We start from the raw sequence: 21,278 nt of genomic DNA, 5'->3' as shown, positions 1-21,278 counted from the left end.
GGCCCGGGCGCGCGGAGATGGACGGCCCGTCTGCCCGATGAGGAGCGGAGGGGCGGGGGCGAGCGCCGTGATGGAGGCGCGCTCGGGCCAGTCGGAGCGCGCGAGGGCGACGGCGGCGTCTAGCGGACGGGGGCTCCGGCCAGTCGCCGGCAGGAGGCCGCGGAGGGAGCTGCGACGGACGGGATGAGCAGCCAATGGCGACGGGGGGGGAGGGACAAAGCAAGGAAGGGACTTTCGCTCCAATCGAAGGCGGCCTCGGCGGGGCCGGGCGGGCGGGAGGGAGGAGCCGGAGGTCAGGGGTCGCCGGCGAGTTCTCTCGCCGTGGGCCGCTGATCGGCACGGCGGCCGGCCCAATCGGAGCGCGGCGGGTGGGCGTGGCCGGACGTGAGGCGGCGGGGAGGGGGGGGCGCTCCTTCCGGCGTGGCGGGGCGGGGGCAGGGGGGGGGCGCTCGGTACGCGCAGGGCGGCCGGAGCAGCATGGCGGAAGACGAGAGCGATCAGGAGTCGGAGCGGCTCAGCGAGGAGCTGGAGGCGCTGGTGACGCCGGGCCCCCCCGCTGGCCTGCCGGCCCTCCTCAACAGCCAGTATTACTGCCGCCGCTTCTGCCAGGTGAGCGCCGCCCCGCCCCCCCGGCCCGCTCCTCGCCCCTCCCCCCCGCGGGCGGGCGCGGGGCGCGGCGGGGATCGGGACCCCCACTCCCCCCCCCCCCAACCACCCCCCCCGGGCTGCCGGGGCCGCCGCCCCGCCGCTCCCCGGCGGCCCGGGGTCAGCGCCGGGGCAGGGCTGGGGGGCCAGCGGGGGAGGGGCCCGGCCCGGCCCGGCCCGCTCCGCTCGGCGCCCGGCTCTCGGGGCGGGGAAGGGGAGCGCAGGCGACGCCTCTCCGTCGGCGGGGGGCGGCCGGGGTGCGGGCGCTGAGGGCCCGCCGGGGGAGGCCGGGCGGCCTGCGTGGGGGAGGGGAGTGAAGGCGCCTGACCGGCGGGGGGCGTCGGAGGGGGTGGCGGCGCCCGGCCCGGCCCGGCTCGGCCCGGCCGCTGCTGGGAGGCTTGGCCGGTTCTGGGCCTGGCGGACGCGGACACGTGCGGTGGCGGCGGTGCTGGGGGCAAACCGGTTGCGGGGGCCTTTGCCCGGGCTGGGGAGTTGGGCGGGTGGCGGAGGGAGGGACGGAGGGAAGGAAGAAGGGCCTCGGAAACAGTTCCCATAACGGTGGCTAAATTAGACCGGGGTAGTATTTTTTTTTTTTTTTTTCTCCTCCCCCTCTCTTTGGAAAGCAGCGTTTCCTCAGGCAGCCCTGGAATTTTTGTGCTCTTCGCAACCTCTTTATGTACGCCTTGCGAAGTAACAAGCAACAACAGGTTGCTTTTCCTAGTTGCTTTCATCAGCAGGTGTTGATGAAACATTAGTTAGGCTGGGTAGATTTCAGACGTGCTGCTTGCTCTTTTCCAAAACACAGTCTAGAGGGTTTTTGTGTGGAATTACTTCACCCACTTCTTGGCTGCGTACCTCACCACTGCGATTGTTTTCTTCCATTTAAATAAATGCCTTTCTATGTCCTTATTTTGTTCTTCCTGTTTTAACATCCAGTGAAACATCTGTTTGAAATATTATTTACTCTAATACGTGTTTAAAATCATCTCGGGTAGCATACTGCTCAAAAAGTCCACAGGTTGCTGCTCAGTTTCATCGATCCTTTTATGTTTTCTTCTGCTTAGTGATCTCTCTAAACTTAGTACGTGTGAAAAAAATTGCGAAGCCATTAAAAGGAGAAGTGAATGGTTTTGGAAGTATGGCATAAACTACAGTTGTAAGAAATCACAACCGTATTTGATTACATTGGCAGGTTGGAAAGACATTTGCCTCTGCTGAACGCTGAGAGTTTTATCTTAAATTTTTCTAGCTGCACTCGCTGTGTGTGTGTGTGTGTGTTGAATTCCTTGTGTTGAGGAAGTGCGGGCAGTGATAGCTTCATCTACTAATGCCAATCCTGTTTCCCAGGCAAAGCTAGGACTTAGTAGTTGTCCTGGTTTCAGCTGGGATAGAGTTAACTGTCTTCCTAGTAGCTGGTACAGTGCTATGTTTTGAGTTCAGAGCGAAGAATGTTGATAACACTGATGTTTTCAGTTGTTGCTTAGTAGTGTTTAGACTAATGTCAAGGATTTTTCAGCTTCTCATGCCCAGCCAGTGAGAAAGCTGGAGGGGCACAAGAAGTTGGCACAGGACACAGCCAGGGCACCTGACCCAAACTGGCCAACGGGGTATTCCATACCATGTGATGTCCCATCCAGTATAGGAACGGGGAAGTGGGGGGCAGGGATTCGCCGCTCGGGGGACTGGCTGGGTGTCGATCGCCGGGTGGTGAGCAATTGCACTGCGCATCATTTGTACGTTCTAATCCTCTCATTATTGCTGTTGTCATTTTATTAGTGTTATCATTATCATTATTAGTTTCTTCTTTTCTGTTCTATTAAACCATTCTTATCTCAACCCACGGGTTTTGCTTCTTTTCCCGATTTTCTCCCCCATCCCACTGGGTGGGGGGGAGTGAGTGAGCGGCTGCGTGGTGTTTAGTTGCTGGCTGGGGTTAAACCACGACAGTAGTGAACAGAAGAGGACGAGACCGGGGAAGGAATTTTCCTATAAAATAGTTGTATCGCAGTTATTACTGGTAGAGTATCTAAATCACTTGACCTTGACTTCTCCTGCAGTTTCTTTTGTGTAGAAAGATTGCCAAGCCCTCTCCCCTACTTTGTTTTGCTTTGAGCTTGTGAACTCTCCACATGGGCAGCCAGTGCTCTCAGTATATATAGTGCTTTATTTCTTTTCTCTTAAATTTTATTTTTAACAGTGCATAGTTTAAATAATCCTGATGAAAGTGAGTTAGCATATTAACACTTCGTCTCCAGGGATATTTTTTTGTTGTTTTAATTTGGCCTGGTGTGATCTGCAGTCGTGTGCTCACTCAGAATATAATCTCCTGTGTTTTGTTTAAGCATGTTTTTTAGTAATGGATTCTTCTGCTGATTTAACTGTATAAATACAATCTCTTCACTGGTGTTAGTGTACTGGTGTGAAAAGCCTAGTAGCTGTGTGACGTCTGTGGTTTGACAACAAATGAAGCTGTGCGTGCTCCACATTAGTTTGTTTACCCCTGTGAGATTGACAGTGGTGTAATTTTACTGGTCTCTATATACCTGTACATACAGAGGGCTGATAGGCCCTCAGCCTAATTAATAAGTGATGCAGTGTATTTATATTTCTTCTTCAGAAAGTATTATGAAGTTTAGGCCATCTCTTTCTCATAACATTTGTTGTAAAACAAAACTTCTCAGTTAAATACTGTCTTGCTTTATTAGATTGGCTTCTTTTCCCCCCCCGATATGTCTTCTTTTTTAGTGCAGTTTTTTCCTTTGGCTCTAGTTTTTGTCAGAGCCTGTTGCTTTGTACTTTTCTATCCAGATCTTCTGAAGGTCATGTTTGGCTGTTCTGCAGATCAAGCCTCTCCACCTCATTCCACTCTGCACTGATAACACAATTTTGCTTGTCTTAATGGTTATTTGGCACTTCTAAATGTCCTAATTTGCCTCCTCCTATGTTCCTGGTTTTGTGTTGAAAGTTGAACAGCAGTTGTAGAAGTAGTTGCTTAGCAATAATACCATGAGTTTGAACTACCCAAAAGAAACATTTTTATTTTCAGAATAACAACCTATTAAAATATGTGGCTGTGCTTCAATCGTGGTGATGAAGCTTGGTGTCAGCTGAAAAGAATATTGTTTAGGTTGCTTATAGTTACACTACTGTGTGAAGTATGCGCACATCCGCATCGCACAGTAAGAGCTACAGGAAAAGTGAAGCAAGGTGTAAAGCCTTTTCGGTCTGTAGAGCCATTTTCTGTAGACAGAAGCAAAGACCTCTTCACTGATCTTAAAGAGAGTGCCTTAGACCTTGAAAACCATTGGCATGCACATGTCTTTCATCCTTGAAATACGTTAGAAAGGTAAAATATTGCTGTAAACAGCCAGATTCACTACTCTTGAGGCCTGGAGTATTGCAGCTGAACTTCACTTTCAAGTAGTAGATTAAGGAACAGTTACAAAAGATGACCGGATTATCAGAACATTTTCCTTAAATGTGTGTGTAATCACAGTTTAATGATACAAAATTAAGTCAGAACATGGAGTCTCTAAACCCATGTGTAGCTTCTGGGATCTCTTTTTGTTTTGTAGGTGTGCATGGTCATACAGAGTCATTACAGCCTGAATCTTCCAAGGAAAAGTGGAATAAAGTGTTTTCTTAGATTGTTACTTGAGATTGATGACATGGGGAAGAACAAAAACCAAGATTTCTGTAGTTGGGAATGAAAAGAGCCAGTTGGAAGATAAGTGCCCAGCTTATGCATCTCACCAGCTGCTTCTGTGTTACTTTCTAAAAATTGCTGATCTGGCATTTCTTCTTATTTGTGAAGTTCGTCGTGTTTTGAAACTACTTAGATGCTGGGAAAAGCAAGTCTACTGTTCCCAGCTTTGGCAAGCAAAAGAACAAGGCGCTTGTAACTACTTTGTAGGTTTAAAGAAATTTGAAAGGTGGTACCTGGCAGGAAACCCCCTCAGTCTAAACGTTTGGAGGAGCTTCATGACTTTCAACTTGTTATGTTATATGCAGAACTTGAAATTCTTTCATGAGATTCCTCTGGGACCAGAGCCATTGAGAGGTTCCTGTGTGAGTGAAATACAAGTGATGAAGGGCAGAGAAAATAGTGTAGATGGTTACATTTTGGTATGAGTGTGGAGGGAGTACTTCTATAATTAGAAGGATGCATTTCCACATTTACTTGATTTGAAAACAGACCTTAACAGCGAGCTGGAAAATGAATATAGCTTACTTCGTTGCACTTGAGGTGGGTATAGTTTTTATCAGCTGGCTTGGAATTGCATTTGCTTTTCAGAATCTTTTCTCATAACATTAAGTGCTATCAAAATACTACAAGTTACTCCCAGCATTTCTGTAGTTGTCCACATGGCTGCATAACTGTACTAGATGTTATTTTATGTTGTTCTGTACCGACTGAAATAAACACAAGGTGAGTCTGATCTAAAGTAACAGGGTAATACCGTGAAGTGTAAACACTACTCGATCTGCTCTTACTGCGGCATCAGCTTACGGCCTTCCAGGAGGATCTGACTTCCTGAAATAAAGATTACCTGGTTTGCTTACGTTAATTGGTGGTATCTTGAGTCACAGCTGGAGAAATAATTCTTGGGTTTATAAAATCAAAATCTAAGAAATAGAATTTAGTAACGCACTAGAGAAGATAGTGTTTCTTGGATTTATTTTAGTAGACAAAAAAAATACAGGGGTGTATGACTCAACTGTTGTCTGTCTTGCTTTGTGGGGATGAAGGCAGAAAAATATACATGTCTGAATGTTTATTCTTCTGAATTTGGGATTAATAAATTTTCACACTTTTTGTGATGTGCTTAAATTTGAAAGTACTTGCTTTTGACATGTACTTTGAGTCAATAGTTGTTAAGCTGCTTTTATATTTTATAAAAAAACAAACAAACAAAAAAACAACAAAAACCCCAAACCAAACATTAAAGTGATGCTAGACTTCTATTTTATTATGTTTTGGACCTTTGGGATCCATATTTGATCTCCATACACTATTTTAAAGTTTAGCTACAGAAATCTTGCTCACATGAGTGGTAGTAGTAGTGCAAAGTGATCTCTTCTGTTTCTTTGAAGTTTATTTCTTTGAAAAGGTAGAATTTGTAATTTTTTTTATTTCTTTGAAAAGGTAGAATTTGTAATTTTTAACCACCTGTTTTCTCTTGTAATGATTTGTGGTGTTCTAGGGGTTTTTTGTATCTTCCTGAATAAATATGCTTTATACTTGTTAACGGCTCAAATTTTGAGAGCACAGTTGAAAGTCACATTTGACTTATTTGACTGACATTTTTCGGGTTGTTTTTAATGTGTGACATTGCTAGTTATGTGAAAGCTTGTAAAGGGCAAACCATACATTGCAGTAATTGAATTTACCTGTGCATCAAAGAATACCGTAACTACTTGAAACGGTTTAAATTTAAAAATTAACTTGTCATTGTGTTCTCTGTTTACTGGATCTTTTTTCCATGTTTGGCTGGTGAAAACAAGCATATACAATTTGCTACTTAGCAGTTTAGTATTACACTGCTCAAGATTCAAGTGAAGTTCGGGTTTAAAAAGAAATCCTTACAACACAGCTGGGGCGAGCACCAGGTTGTGTTTACTCCCAAGCTGAATGCCAAGTGTGAGCGTTCAGTTCAGCTGATGATTACCTGTGTGCAAGGAAGGGTGTCCTGGGTTAGGTGTTTGCACGCTTTTCTCTGACACTTGATGGGAAATCTGATATCCCACTATCGTGCAAGACTTGGTTGTGGTATATGTAGTGCACATGGCTGTTTTCAGTCAGCTTCTTGGGAGAATTCACAATAGTAGTTGATTTGCAACCTCTTTATTTGCAGATGGGTCGGCCGAAGGACTCGGTCTTCAGTGCTCTTGTTTTGTCATTAACGTTATATAGTCTTTTCTTATTCACCTACTGGCTTCTCCTCAGCTTTTGTGCCTGCTCTCCTTTTAGCTGCACCCTGAGAAATCATCTCCCTGTTTTAAGAGTAGGATTACCAAGTTAGTATTTTAAAAAAGGAAACATTGCACAAATGTACAAATACGTTGTATACTTCTCTTGATCTTTGTAATGTTTTTCTCCTTCCAATTTGGAACTTTTCTGTTTCACGCTCTCAAACTTCTTTGTATTGCTACTTCTCCAATTTTTAATGCCTTGTCTCAAAGTTTAGCTTTGTATGAAAATTAGCTTTTGAGTTTTGCTTGGAAAAGATATATCAAGATTGTAACTTAGAAAGGAGTTGCAGGGATTTATACCTAAAAAGAAGGATCTCCATTGAATGATGCTTGTGTAGCATAGTCTGTCTGATAGCCTTGCTAAGTGGGCTTCTTTAAGTTAGAAGCAGGACACTTATAGCAGTAGGTAATGCAAAAATCAAAAAGTTAAGTCCTTTTGGGTAGTAGTTGTTCAGATGAGGGAAAGAAGTAATTGTACTTTTTACTTGAAATGCATCTTAAGTCGTATTTTACTAATATCACTGGTAATCTGGACATATGCATTCATGTGAGTGTTCACAAGATTGTCAGTTCTCTCTATGATCAAAACAATTCTTTAAATTAGTTGACTTTCACTCTGGGGGGAGCTAATCAAAAGGTGAGGAGGAATATTACTTCTTTCAATAGAAATATTTATCTTTCAGTCATAAAAGTCTTACACAGGCACTTTTACTACAATGCTTCAAGTAGCCCAATACTGCTTTTCTAGGATTAATACAGTTTTCATTGTGGCGCAAGTGGCAGACTGTAAACATGTATGGAAATGGGCTTTTTGGGTAGCTAAATGTAATGGGTGTATGGAACCCAGTCTTAGATATTGTTCTTGCCTCAAACAGGCTGAGGAAATGGATGAGATTTCGGTAATTAAGGGTGGGGGGAAGCATTTAGCTTTAAGAGTAGAGCTTTGGCAGAAACTTGTCTCACAGGATGTGTCATGCTGTTGCTGGGTGATGTTTTTTCTTTTGCCAGAAGTGTGATTATGTTTGGTTACTCCTTATGTAATATTCACATGTGAATTGCAGCAAAGCCATTGCTAACATCCTTTTTTTTTTTTGTAGTTGGCACCATATAAAACCATTTTAAACTTGTATCTGTTAAGTAGTGTTTTGTGTCATCTTAAAATCTTCTACTCTCTAATTAGATAATGGAATCCTTTTTTGTAAGGACACAGTTAGCTCGTTTATATGCAGAAACAAAACAAAATGCTCCTCATCCACTAAATAGGTTAAAAAGACAGTAAAAAAGGTGTGATTATTTCTTCTGGTGTTTCCAGGTAGAACAAACTTAGTGTTACTCAAGTTCTCTTCTAGAACTGAACTTTGGTATCCAAGCTGCTCTGGTACTTCTACTGAACAGGCAGCTATGGTAGGTGTTGCTTTTAATTATGGTGTTTAATTTTCAGGAAACTTTTTTTTTTTTTTTTTTTAACATGCCCCTTTTTTGCTTGGCATTTTAAATCCTTTTTGGTTTGTTCTATTCTGTGACAACCACTATATTTGCTTATTATGATAAATGTCAACCACTATATTTGCCAACTAGCTTTCTTTTTCTGAAGACTATGAACAGAAGTACTCACAGAACTGTTGTGTTTTTAATCCTGTGGTGACTTCCTTTACTGTTAAATCTTACAAAAAGTTATGGGAGTAACTTAATTTAAAATCCTGGTCATGACAGAACTTTAAAATTGGTGGGATTTGTTTCTTTTTAGTTTCTTTTTTTGTTGTGGGGAGGGACCTGAAAACCTGTAGCAACTTCAGGCTAGCACTGCATAAAACATTTGTTTCTTGTGTCCTACATATTTGTAAATCTAGTTGTTTGCAATGTTATTTCTCTTATGTGTTACTACCTTCATGTTTTCGGGGTTTGTTGCTTTAGCTCTGTGCTTAGAAACTGTTTATAGGAGACTGATAAGTCTGGTCTTGATTTTGCACTTAACAGGACACACCTGAATCATGGATTTTCCTCTGAGTTACTTAGACATACTAAAGAAGGGGAGGTAGTGTATTGGTGTGGGAGAAAGGTGGAGTTGAACTTGGGCGTCGTTTCAGAAAGGTGCTCCAGCCTCCCTTTCAGTATCTGTATCTGCACTGAATGAGAAAGGGAAGACAAAAGGCCCCCCAGTCTCCTCATGAATGGTAGTAATTTAAAAGGTAAAGACAGACTGGGGAATGATGCATGGAGAGTCTTTAAGTATATAAAAATTGCACCCTAACAGAATTCTTGAAGGGAATTGTTGCAGAAAGTCACATAAAAATGTCACCTCCCTTCTGGTTTTCTGCACTGTGTATTGGACAAGGAACAGGCTGCTTTGTTTTGATAATGTTATGTGCTTTGTGTTTGGCTGACTTCATTATATTGAAATTAATGTGCTTGTTAAAAATGTGCTGATAAACATAAACTTTAAATAAAGCATTTAGGACTCAAGCAGCATAATCTGTCTGATTTTCTGAAGTGCTCTGATGACACAACTTCAGAACATGAGGGTGAACATACGCATGTCCCTTTGACTTATGTTTTCCTTGAAAAATGTCAGAAGTGGTAAAGTTTTGGGGGTTTTTTGTTTGTTTGTTTTGGAGGTTCTTTTTGGTATAAACCTTTACCTGTGTTCTTGTTTACAGCCTTGTTTCAGAGCATGGCATATTGAGTATTTTGAACAAAAGAAGGTGTTAGTTTCTATTAGAGAAAAAGCTATTCCGTGAGATCACTTAAAAACAGACATTGAAGTATACATAGAATTGTAAACCAAACATACGTTATTTCCACCTGTACCCCCCTGACCCCCCAATATAGAATGTGTGTGGAGCGTGGTTTGGAATTTATTTCGTACTTAGCTTAGCTTCCCCCCCCCCTCCCCCCCCCTTATTGATAATTTTTGCAAGTCTGCTGAGAATTGACCGATTTTAGACTACTTTTTTCTTTTTCTTTTTTTTTTTTTTTTCCTGGGACTGACAAATGCATGGTTTCAGGTACCCATACTCAGAAAAAAAAGTATGCTATTCATATTCTTCCTGACCAGTTTGGGGTGGGGGAAGCTATTGCTGTGAGTCTTTTGTGGATACATTTGAGTTGCAGACTAACTGCCTGACAAAGGTGATGTTGCTGTTGTGGTGTCTTCCTTTCTGTGCTGCCTCTGGTACTTCCGTGGTGGGGTGGTAAGCCGGTTCAGAGAGCTGATGCAGACAGTGACTGTTGGCTTTTTGGGGGAGAGGAGGCTATTCTCTGCCACTTAGGTCCTGAACTAGCTTGCTTTGGGTTCAGATGAGCACTGTAGGTGCAGCAAGGGCAACTAATAGGACTGTATAGGACTTTATAAAGTGTGGGCAGTAGGACTGCACCTTTCAGAGAGTACAATGTCTAACACTTATTGTCAGCATGAGTCTTTGTTGTATTGCTCTTGAATGCTGATTATTTGCAGAAGCAATACACTGACATTAGGACCAGAATCTTATCAAAAGTTCATATATGCCTAACCAAAGAATGAGATGAGCAAATGCAGTAACTTTCCCCTCTCTCACTATTTTCAGTTCAGCTAAGTTACTGCAGTTAGTAACTTTTGGTGGATATCTTTATCAGCTCATGCAGCCTCTTTCAACTCATGTAGCCATTCAGCATCCACAGCATCCCTTTAGTAAGGAGCTCCACAGCTTAACTGCACACTGTGTGAAGAACTACCTCCTGTAATTTATTTTGATCCTGCTTGCCAACCTTGTTTGGTGTCCCCCCCTGCACTTGTCATTTCTTTACAACCTAAAGTGTCTCAGTTAGCTGCATTGATCCTTATGTGAAATTTATTTTGCTACTTAGCATTTCTTGCTTTCCGTCAAAGCTTTTGTTAGGCCTTCTGTATTCTCTTTTGAGATAGGATTGGGCAGATAGCAAACCAGCATGCAATTTTATACGTGTGGGGATGTGCTATGGTTTTGAGCAGTTAACACTCTGCTTAGTTTTATCTTAATACTCTCCTAATACTTAATTTGCTTTCTTGGCCATTGTGATGAGCATTGAGGTGATGTGTCATTAAAACATCTACCATAACAACACAGTCTTGTTCTTGGATGGTAATTGTCAGTGTGAAGGCCATCATATTACATGTTTGGATTGTTTTGTTCCCCAAGTACCGTTGCACGCTTGTCTATGCTGAATTTCATCACTCACTGTCATAAATCCTTTCTACAGTTCTTTACGGTTAGCACTTTATGCTACCAAGAAAAAAAACCAGTATCACCACAAAATGTTGTCTTATTGCTTGAAATCCTTTATGAACGTATCTGTACTGTGCCTCTTGGGTCAAAGTGTTGTGAAACATCATAGTGGGAACTGACATGTTCCCATGGCTGTTTTATTTCTACCTTTGACCATTTGGAGGCTAAAACCACTGAAAGACGTTCCTTCTCTCAATCTGCTGTGTTTCTCCTAAGGCTTTTGTGTTTTCCTATACAAGGGACCTTGTTAAACGTATTTCAGAGAACTCACAATAGATGTGTGAGGCAGTACTGTTTTATAAAGTGTTTGTTCTTCCTTGTAAGAGGAAGAATATTTATCTACAAGTCTGCTAATTCTCTTCCAGTTGACCTAGGTGTTTGCTGCATTAAGCTAGCAGATTTTCAAACAGGAATTATTAAAATAAATTTGGTGGAAAGTCAAAATCTACTTGCAAAATATAAATCAGTCTCAGCTGTTGTTGGTGAGGAGAAAAAGTTACCGGTCCCATTATCAGTAACTGCTTTGCTTTGGAGCAGCTATAATGAAACTGTCAGAAATGGGACACTGGCCTGTTCATGTTGCAGAGCCTTAAACAAAGTTAGGCACGTAGCTTTGGAACTACAAATGTAGGCCACTTAACCTGATTTATAAGCCCTTTAGTTAGTTCATGGGGAATTAGACAAATCTAAGTGGGATTCACAGACTTTTAAGTCAAAAAGAAATCCTGAAGAAGGATAGATCTGATTTTTGGTTTAGTCTATGCTTTGTTGGCCAGCCTGGCTCTTGAGATAGGTGGCCAGGTGTAACTAGGATTGGCACTTCATAGCTTTCTTGAAGCCAGTTAGTTACTTGTCTCTTCCATATGCTATGGAGTGCTTTAGCTTTCTCTTTTCAACATGGCTGATGACACCGTGTTTCCCCACCTGCTTCTCACTTTCTTGGGGTGTAGATGATGTCAGTTAGGTTTCCTCAGCTGGAGAAGAGTGCCCTAGGCCCTGAAGTGCAGCTAGTCCACCCTTCTGCTTATACAGAAGCTGTGCTGTTATGATGAAAAAATAAGGCAAGTGAGCAAAGGGATCCTGACTGTAGTGCAATGAGATAAGCTATGAGCCAGAGCATGGAAGAAATATGGTTTTCAGTCTCGTGACTTATATGCGGTATTCTAAGCTGTCATAGCCGTTGATTAAAGGAAACACGACCCAAAGCCCTTGGCCTTCTACTTGCTGGGGGACTGCAGCATAACGACTAGACTGTCACAGAATTGGTGGGTGCCTTTACAGACATCTGTTTTATTGCTATGCTTTGTGCTGAACTCGGTGCTCTGTGTTTTATATATGGAGTGCTCTAAATGGACTGGGCCTTTCAGAGGCCTTCAGTGTAGGGATACCTGTGTAGAAATATCAGATGGTGCTGGTTTATTGAGCCTCCCAATGTGGGCATAGGCAGTGCCAGAAATTTGCATTTATTAACGCAAACAAGATTGACTAGATGACCAGGCCAGGATTTTTCTCCATTTTCTCCATCAAAACACCTATTTTTCACCTTCATGTTTCTCTAAATAGTGTTGCAGTTCCATAACTATGGATCTGGGCATAACTGGCCTTGGTTCCATCATAGGGATAAAAAAGGTCAAACTTATTTGATCAGATAAGAAAGGGTGACTGCTATGTTTGTGCCTTTATCTGCTGACATAAAGGCTAGAAGAGCACAATCTAGTCATTCCCCTCTTTGAAACTTTTAGAATGGAATCTCTGGATATTGTTTTAGACTCTCTAATCTGTATCCTCTCGCAAAAGAAAAACTTGTGTTTAAATGCAGAGTGTAGTATCTACTGTGATACTATGTAAAAATAAAGTATTTCCTGCCTTACCCTATGAAAAGAATAGTTGAAGGTCCTTTGTGGTCTATCTTTTATAATGTAGGTCATAAAGTTTCTATTTATTTTTTTGGTTTGATAACATAAAATGGTCAGGTTTTTTGGTTACAAATCCTACTTCTGAGGGAGAAGGAGGGGAGATAAAGCAGGTATTGTATTAACTACTTACTATTTCTGACTAAAGAGAGTGTTTTCCATTGTAATACATATATTTCAATGTTTTTGTCGTTAGGTTGTTGAAGACTATGCTGGAAGATGGCAGGTTCCTTTGCCTCAGCTTCAGGTGCTTCAGACGGCACTCTGTTGTTTCACGTCTGCCTGTGTATCATTCCCAGCTGAATGTGAGCACGTACAATACGTACTGAGTAGCCTAGCTTTGTAAGTACATTTTTTTTTTTTTATTACTTCCTTTACATTATAGACTATCTGTGTTACTTTTATAATAGCAATAGGGTCTCAGAGATCCTCAGAGCTTTTAAGAGTGGTTTCACCAGTGATGTAGCTACATGGAACCAAGAATTACTAACTGAGGATACAAAAGCTAAAATTTCGTTTAGTCTTTTTATGTTCTTGTTGAATATTCAAGTCGGGTATTACAATGTTGTGTCATAAGGGCTTCTGCCAAAATGAATAATCTAAAGAAATAAGTGATCACCATGCAGACTTCTTTTTGGAAAATCTTACTTGGAGTATTTGAAGACCAACCTTTCACAGTACAGAATTGTAAATAATTTATCTAAAGTTTTTACTGTTCTGCCTCTAGCGATGTGATAAAGTATTTGTTAAGATAAATTTCTTGTAGTGTTTAAGAAATCAGTAAATTTTAAAATGGATTTTTACGTTTGAGTTATCAAAATGCTTATGGGATGACCTGTTATACAGTTAACTGACCAAAAGTTGTATTCAACTTAAAGAACTGCAGAACGCTATGTCATAAATCTTGCTTGCATTGGTGCTTTTCCCACGTGAAGGCTGAAAGTGTCAGGGTAATGATCAGTAGATAAGTAGAAGTCCCATTTTTTTCTTGTTCTAAACCCCTACTTTTCAGGTTTCAAAATGTCAATGTCGAATGGAAGTGGGGGGAAAAAAAAAAAATCTTTGAGTTAGATATACGTAGCCATGGTGCAACATAATTGATCTTCTCTCAGCAGATGGGGACAAAAACCTAAAAGCTAGCTTTATTGTGATTTTGGTTTGAGTAAATCAGATTTATTTGTCCAGCTGCTTAAACTGCTTGTTGAGCGGTACTTTCAAATACAACTCAGTATCTCAGTTCAGATCGTTGTGTGGAAATGTCTTGCTCCCACCTCATCTAGTCATCAGAAGTGAATACTCTCCTAGTCTTCCTCTCTTAGTTTACTTGGTCAGGAGGACTGGGTTTCTTATCCTTTCCACTGATCTTGAGCTATTGGTACTGATTACATAGCAGTCAAGGCTTTATTCTGTACACTCACAGAGTATATGCTATCTTTAAGTGTTGGTGAAACTTCACCAAAGGGATTTACTGTTTTGTGTGTGCATGAAACTATTTGACATGAGACTATTTATGGAATCATAAGACAACAATTTTTAAAACTGGAATGCTCAGGTATTGGAGAATGACTAGCAGTTGCATCAAAACATGGTGACCTCTGTGGTTTTTTCCACTAGTTTTTAGAAAAAACCCTCAAAGTTCAAACCACACTTTTATATACTTTTAAGTATCAAAGCTTGGGAGGAGAAAAGGTAGGAATTCAGGTATTTGTTGTATGTAGGGCAGTCACTTCCTGATAATCTAGAAGTGAGTTTGTCACCGAGTTCCTGTCACCCTTGGTTTTTGGAGCTGGGTTTACTCACTGAGATTTTCTTCCATTCTAGAATGCCAGCTTATTGTTTGTTCTGATTCTGCTTGACTGGTGTAGTTTTGCGTGTGGTATCATAAAGGGATCCTGGGGCTTAGTAGTTGCAGTTACCTGGGAAACCTTGCTCGAATCTCTTTTGAAAATTTGGTGTATATTAAGTCTTAGTTCTTTGAGAGCGAAAATCTGCCCGACTGTGTTGCCATACTCGAGTAAGATTTCCTTGGTAACCAGACAATAAACTATTAACAGTAATGACTCTTGCATTTCCTATACTTACTAGCCCTGCTATTCATCACAAATGAAGCAGCATCTGTATTGCCATTAATATCAGGGAGTTTTAATAATGGTGCCAGCATACTAGTGTTCTTACGCAACTTCTGATGCCAGTAATATCAAAGTAGTGATGCAATAAATCTAGGAGCACCATTATTATAAATGAATGGATGTCAATGTGGCTGTGCAATGCTGCAGACTGGTTTAAGATAACAGTGCCAAGCTGGAATTGACTATAGTAATTTTAACTGAATGGAGACTGGTGATGAGGAAATAGAAATATTTTGATAGCTTCCTTTATTAATCTGATAAGAGTGTGGAGCAGGTGCATTGATGGGGAAGAAAACTATAGTTTATACTTGTTCACTATTAATTTTCAGATTTTTTTTTTTTCAAGATCCTATTTTCTTCAAAACAGTCAAAGCAAACAAAAATGGATGCATGCATCATTTGCCTTAACTGGTTTTGTCTTATTATTTAAGTTCCAGTTTGGTTGCTTTTCAGATCATGACATGACTCATGCCTGACCTTTCCTGAGAGTAAAGTATGCTGCAAAATTTTGTTTGTCAACATGAAATAAGATGATGTTTTTCAGAACAAAGTACTTATTTTGGTGCTGGTTGTTTTTTCATTCTATATTTGAGTTGAGATTCAAGGACCTAATCTGGAGAAAAATTCTGTTATTGAACATAATGAATGTGTATCTTAAATTTTCTAGGTCTGTGTTTGGCATAGTTTATCACTGGTTAGGGAAAAAATTACTGCAGCATAGTCTAAAGGAAACCTAATTTTTTATACTTTTGCATTATTGCCATACAAAACTTCATTTTGTTTATGTGACCATTAAGATCTTTTAATGCACAGTATTTCTGAAAATGTTACTGAGAGGAAGAATTGTCCTAAGTCTGCTTTTTAACTTCTTTTGAATTAGTTTTATTAAAAAGGAAACATTTTGTTCTGTAGGAATACTTTGGGTGTTAACTTCAAATATATTGAAGTTTGACTTTAAATTTGGGGATAAGTGCAGTGACCTTAATTGTTCTGCAAAAGAGTTCCTTGTCCAGCTGTTCATGAAAAGCTGCCTTTTGTTTTAAGAGCTGTTGCAACGAAAGACTAAATTGCCATCAGCAAGATCTTGACTCAAAAACCTGTAGGTTGGAAGAATGCTGGAACCTCTTCCAGGAGTCATCTTCCACCTTCTCCTTCTCTGCATCCTTATTCTCCCTGTTCATTCGGAAAAAATGTCTAGAATAATCTTAAAGAAAATTATTCATATTTTCTTCTGTTACGAGGTCAAAGCCTTTGCTGTTCAGTTCTGTTTCTAAAATGCCCTGGATGCACAATTTTTCTTTCAGTACTCCTTCAGTACTATCTTTATCTCTGAGAGTTGCTCAGTTATTGCCTGCCACTCATGACTTTCTCAGCCAGCAATTGCAGATTATGTTAGTGCAGTACTTGGTAGTTGCCTTTCCAAATAGAAATTAAATTTTTCAGAATCTTAAGGCAGTGCAATAGCAGGTGCACTGGAGCTGTCTGCAGATCTATGAGATCCTACTACCTAGTTTTTGATTGAGTTGACTGAGTTGCAAGTATTATCTGGAAGTATGCTTCTGTAAGTGAAGACCTAAATTGATTTGAGCTCTGGAAATCTACTTTTTACCAACCTCTCTGATGCTGCTATCAGGATTGTTCATCTTGGTCATTGTATTAAAAATAAATAAAATGCTCAATAAGTATTTTAAGATGAAGGAAAACATAGAGGCCACAGGTCAGTTTGAATCTAGGCTGCTGTTGAAAGGATCAGTCCTGCCTTCTCCCTGATCTGCCACCTCTTTTGAGGTAACACTTGTGAATTCATGTTGCTGCACATAGACCTATTTGCTTAAAAACTTGTTGGTGGTAAAATTGAGGTTTTATCAATTTGTTTGAATGCCACACAGAAGATGAATGTAGTTACATTTGTGTATTTGCGCAAAAGCTCTCCCTTTGAAAATAATCTTCAAAGACTTTTTTTGGAAATATGAAATTAATAGCAAAAGGCTTTTATTTGGAAATAGGAAGCGAATAGCACCTTTAAACCTGCATCTTCATAGAGAGACTTCAATGGGCATTAACAGCAAGACCAGCTGAAATGGAATAAAATGTGTTAGTAAAAAGTGCTTATACTTGAAAATATGAATTGTTGGGTATTTGCATTCATGTGAAGTTACTATTCCTTGAAAGTAACTCTTTATACACTGTGCATACTATAGTAGTTTTACAGTTGTCCTCTTCCTTCCTCAAAATTGCTGCATATCTGACAAATGCTTTGGCTTTTGAGGAAGGTTCACTTTTGTAATGGTGAATGGGGAGCAGCAGTATGGAGGACGTAAGAGTTCTTGAAGGAGAAGATCAGGCAGGTACTGTGAGTCTAAATGTCCTGAACTGATGAAAAAGGTGCAGCAGAAGGGATTTTAAGTTGTGCTTAAGTATAATCTGTTTTATTACTGATTTGGTCTTGTTAGCTTATCTATGGCTGTATTGTATTTGCAACGTGATGCCTGATGAAAAATGGGTTTGAGGGGTGTGTGTGCAAGTCTAACTGCCAAAATCCAGCACAAAATATCAGACCAACATAGAATTTTTGCAGTATGAGTTGCGTTTAGAGAGTGTGGGGATTGGCCAAACTTTTTAGAGTGACTCTGGCATGGGCATGGGTCTAGAACTTAGGACAATCCTTATTTTGTTTTTAGTTCTGTGAAAACTAATAGACTTACCATAGTTTCATTTTTTGAATTAACATTTTTAGTTTGGTTGACTTGTCACTACTTCTGTTTTTTAGGAGTTTTTTTGAATTGCTGCTGTTCTTTGGAAAGGATGAGTTCTATGAAGATCCTTTGAAAGATATTTTAGGTTCAATCCAGGTAGTGTTGCCTACTTTCATATAAATCTTTAATATTATTTTAGTACATGTAAAGACAGTTTTTGTGGATATATAACCTGGAGGAAACATGCCATTATAGTGAAAGAATGTAGCTGCTTTACTTACATTTATACCCAAAGGAAAAGCAAAAAAAAAGGATATTTGAAGGGAAAGCCATTTATTCTTACATTTATAATCAATATTGCTATTTGAATTTACTTGAACCAAGTAAAATGTACTTCTCTGTTTGTAATACCAATCTTGTTAAAGACATATTTTGTGTGTTTCCCGTATAGAAGAGGGAAGCTTTGCTTGTTTAATTAGAACTTAATGTCATCCAGTGTTGTGTACCAGTTCATGACACGAAACCTCAAGTTTCCCTCTGTGGTTTTCAACAGTAAATTTGAAATTGAAACTCTATCTTGATGAACTCTTCAGGTCAGCATAAACTCTCATTGTTTAAAACTGTTGTACTCTTGGCTAGACTGGGACAAGGTTTTGTATGGCTATATACAACTGCATAAGATAAATGATCCTGGATTTAAAAACTTACCTTTTTTGCCAGATATGTCTTTTTGACCTGAATTGATTTTTGAGAGTTGAGTTCACTGCATGGGAACCCAAGCACTTGTGCCGCCATGAGAGGAAACTTGTTGTAGGGAAAGAAAGGATGAAAAACAGGGTGGTTTCTCCTGTTAATACTGATCATGGAACTGCAGTTTGAGAAATAGCTATCACTTAGTTATTTTTATGTTGATACCTGTTTGTTACTGCTGCTACAAATTAATGTGTCAGCACTACTTAATTATCAAACCAGCAGCAATTACATGCTTGATTAGAATTGGTGGAAGAATGGGATCAAGGAGTGGCTTAGCAGCCTCAGGAATGGGTAGGGTCTCTTGCATAAGAGTAATGGGACATTTTGGCAGTCCTGCAATAAGTGCTTTTCAAAAGCAGTCTATGAACAAGAAAGAATTTAGGAAAAAGTGTGATGTATAATACTTCTCTGTGCTTTTGTATTACAATTTTCAATTACCTTGACTTTTAAATAATGAATGTATTAAAATAAATCTTTACATAATCTTCTAGATAAAGAATTTCTGAATCTCCTGTGTAATCACACTGTTAGTGAAAACCATTGTTTCAGTTACTTAACCATTTTTTTACCATCAAACATACTCATCTGAACATAAAAGAAAAAAATTGGGTTGAAACTAAAAGAATTTACAGCAGAAAAGCATATGTGAAGGAGTTAATTGTATGTGCATAGAAGCCATTCTTCAGCTACATCTTTTTGTTTCAAAATTAGATACCTTTTTCTTGTGATTAAAATTCTGATTAACATTGTTCTAATCAACAAACTGTTGATTAACATTAATGTTAACACTTTTACCAGCAAATAACAAGGGGGGGGGGACAGGGAACTTGGCTTATGTGAAAATCATGGGTGGCTAAAACATTCCAGATTATTTTAGGCAAGCATAATTTCTGTTAGGTAGAGATTTGGAGAAAAATGGTTGCTTGAGGGCTGGTGACTCATATGGCTTAATTCAGTTTTTCCTTCGTGGAATTCAGACACCATCACTGGATCACAAATCTAGTGTCAGCGTGTCTAAATCTGTGCAGACTAGCATGAGGTGAAGACTTCTCCCACAGCATATGCCAGTAATATTTCTAATTCAAGGAAAGGTGGTTTTGCACTGTTATGCAAATGCCGGCTCTTGCTGTGTGCTTATAGAAGACGTGAGCATTCTGGCTTCCACAGTTCTGTATTACTGTTTATAGAGAATATAAGTTGTTGCTTTAGGGCTTTGTGTAGGCCTGGTCAATGAAAGAGTTTAGCTTGAATTGTTGACTGAGGAAATACTTAAACATGGGTGGGTTTTCTTGTTTCTTATCTTTTGGATGGCCTAACTTTATTTTTAGACAACTTTTTTTTTTCTTTCTAATTGTTTTTCTTTTTACATGTAGGAATGTCAGAACCTTCTAAATAGATACAGAAATATGAACCTGGAACTAGTGACTCGCATCATACGAGATGGTGGACCATGGGAGGATCCAGTATTACAAGCAATTCTTAAAGCAAAGCCTGTATCACAGGAATTAGGTATTTCATTTACCATGTTAATTTTTTAGAGTACTGAAAAATGTGTTAAATTTTGCTTTTTTGATATTAGGGTCAGGTGTTGTCAGCTGGCATTACACACAATTTTAACTATTTTTCTGTACTAAAATGTACTGTCCCCTTTTTTATTTGAAAGAAAACTAAATTTCTTTGCTAGTAGTTTAAGTCTACTTTTATAGTGTAGAGAACAGATTATTAAGATACAAGAGGCTACTGAGGAGTTACTTATAAAATAAATTTACCAAATCCAGGTGTTCAACCCCTGAAAGAGCATGGAGAGTGACTTGACTTCAATTAGGCTACTGAAGTAACATGGTCAGGGCAGGACCTGATGTGTAATTCTGTCTCATGGTACTCTGACTCATTTAATTTTTCTTTTAAATTGTAAATATTAGGGCTTGTGGCTTTTCTTGGTTCTGTTTAGAATGAGGCCTGTGACTACACCTGATAGCTGCTTTATGTATATGTAATTCCAAGAGTTGGGAGTAGGGGAATGATTTCTCTTCAGGCTGAGAAGTAAACCAGCATTTTTAACATTGCGTGGAAACAAACATTACCAGAATGTTAATGAAAATTCATGAGGGGAAAATATCCAATCTACAGTAAAGTCTTTACTAACATCTTATGTGACATATTTGCTAGCAGTGTTCACAGAGGATCTCTTAAAAGCTGTTTTTATTTGATAGTGATAGGAAATACTAGTTCTTCTCTAGTTGCTATAGTGTAATGCACGATTCAAATTCATTACTGTGTTTATGACAATGTGTTTGTTCTGTAGAGAGAGGAAGAGGACTATGAAGTCGAACAGCTCAGTGAGCTGCCTCCTTAACCAGAGAAAGTATTCTGATAGCAAATTAACATGATTAAGTGGGTAGTCGTCATTGTTTTGTGTCTCCTGTGAAGCAAGCACTTGAGCAACATAGTTTACCCATGATTTTTATTACATAACTGATAAACTTCTAGTCAAATACCGACTAGAAACAGAATGAAAACAGGTATTATTCCTGTTTTGTTTTGTATTGAATGACAAACTCTAGAAGTTTGGTGGTTATGATCTGAAGTTAGGTCTCAGTGTCCATCTCTCCAGCAAAGAATTAGTTTAGTCCTTTGCCTTAATGATTCACTTGATCATCATGAAGCCTCTCTATGATGGGTAACAGTTTGAGGATTTTTGCTTATTTTTAACCTGGCAGAGTAGGAATGAGACTGCCTGTTGTCACTAGATGATCATTTTGTGTCTTTTTGTTGCAGGCCGTATCTCCTTCCCCTCTGCTGAGGTATTCTGCCTCCTTTTATCTTCTGATATCCCCCCACACCCCCTTGACATATCTCATCTGTGATGACAAAGATTTTATTTTAGATAATACCTTTTGGAAGCTTCTTCTTTCTTGTCTCACTTCC

General features: G+C 39.9%; 1 protein-coding gene across 3 annotated transcripts in view; it reads left to right on the top strand.

Moving 5' to 3' along the window:
• Window positions 1–431: 431 nt before the first annotated feature.
• ZNF654 (zinc finger protein 654) overlaps window positions 432–21,278 on the top strand; it is a 38,054-nt gene continuing 17,207 nt past the window's right edge. Inside the window, exons 1-4 of one of the 3 annotated variants that reach the window (XM_052794183.1) lie at window positions 432–609; window positions 12,969–13,114; window positions 17,672–17,753; window positions 19,724–19,859. In XM_052794183.1, coding sequence (XP_052650143.1) covers window positions 478–609; window positions 12,969–13,114; window positions 17,672–17,753; window positions 19,724–19,859 — 496 coding nt within the window. In that variant the 5' untranslated portion in view covers window positions 432–477. Of the gene's footprint in view, window positions 610–12,968; window positions 13,119–17,671; window positions 17,754–19,723; window positions 19,860–21,278 lie in introns of those variants that run through there. The other 2 variants (XM_052794184.1, XM_052794185.1) reach the window with 2 other exon arrangements.

Source organism: Harpia harpyja, chromosome 8 (assembly GCF_026419915.1).
Source record: "Harpia harpyja isolate bHarHar1 chromosome 8, bHarHar1 primary haplotype, whole genome shotgun sequence".
Classification (NCBI taxonomy): Eukaryota; Metazoa; Chordata; class Aves; order Accipitriformes; family Accipitridae; genus Harpia; species Harpia harpyja.
Note: the sequence above shows the minus strand (reverse complement) of the source record. Positions and strands in the feature narration are given on the sequence as shown.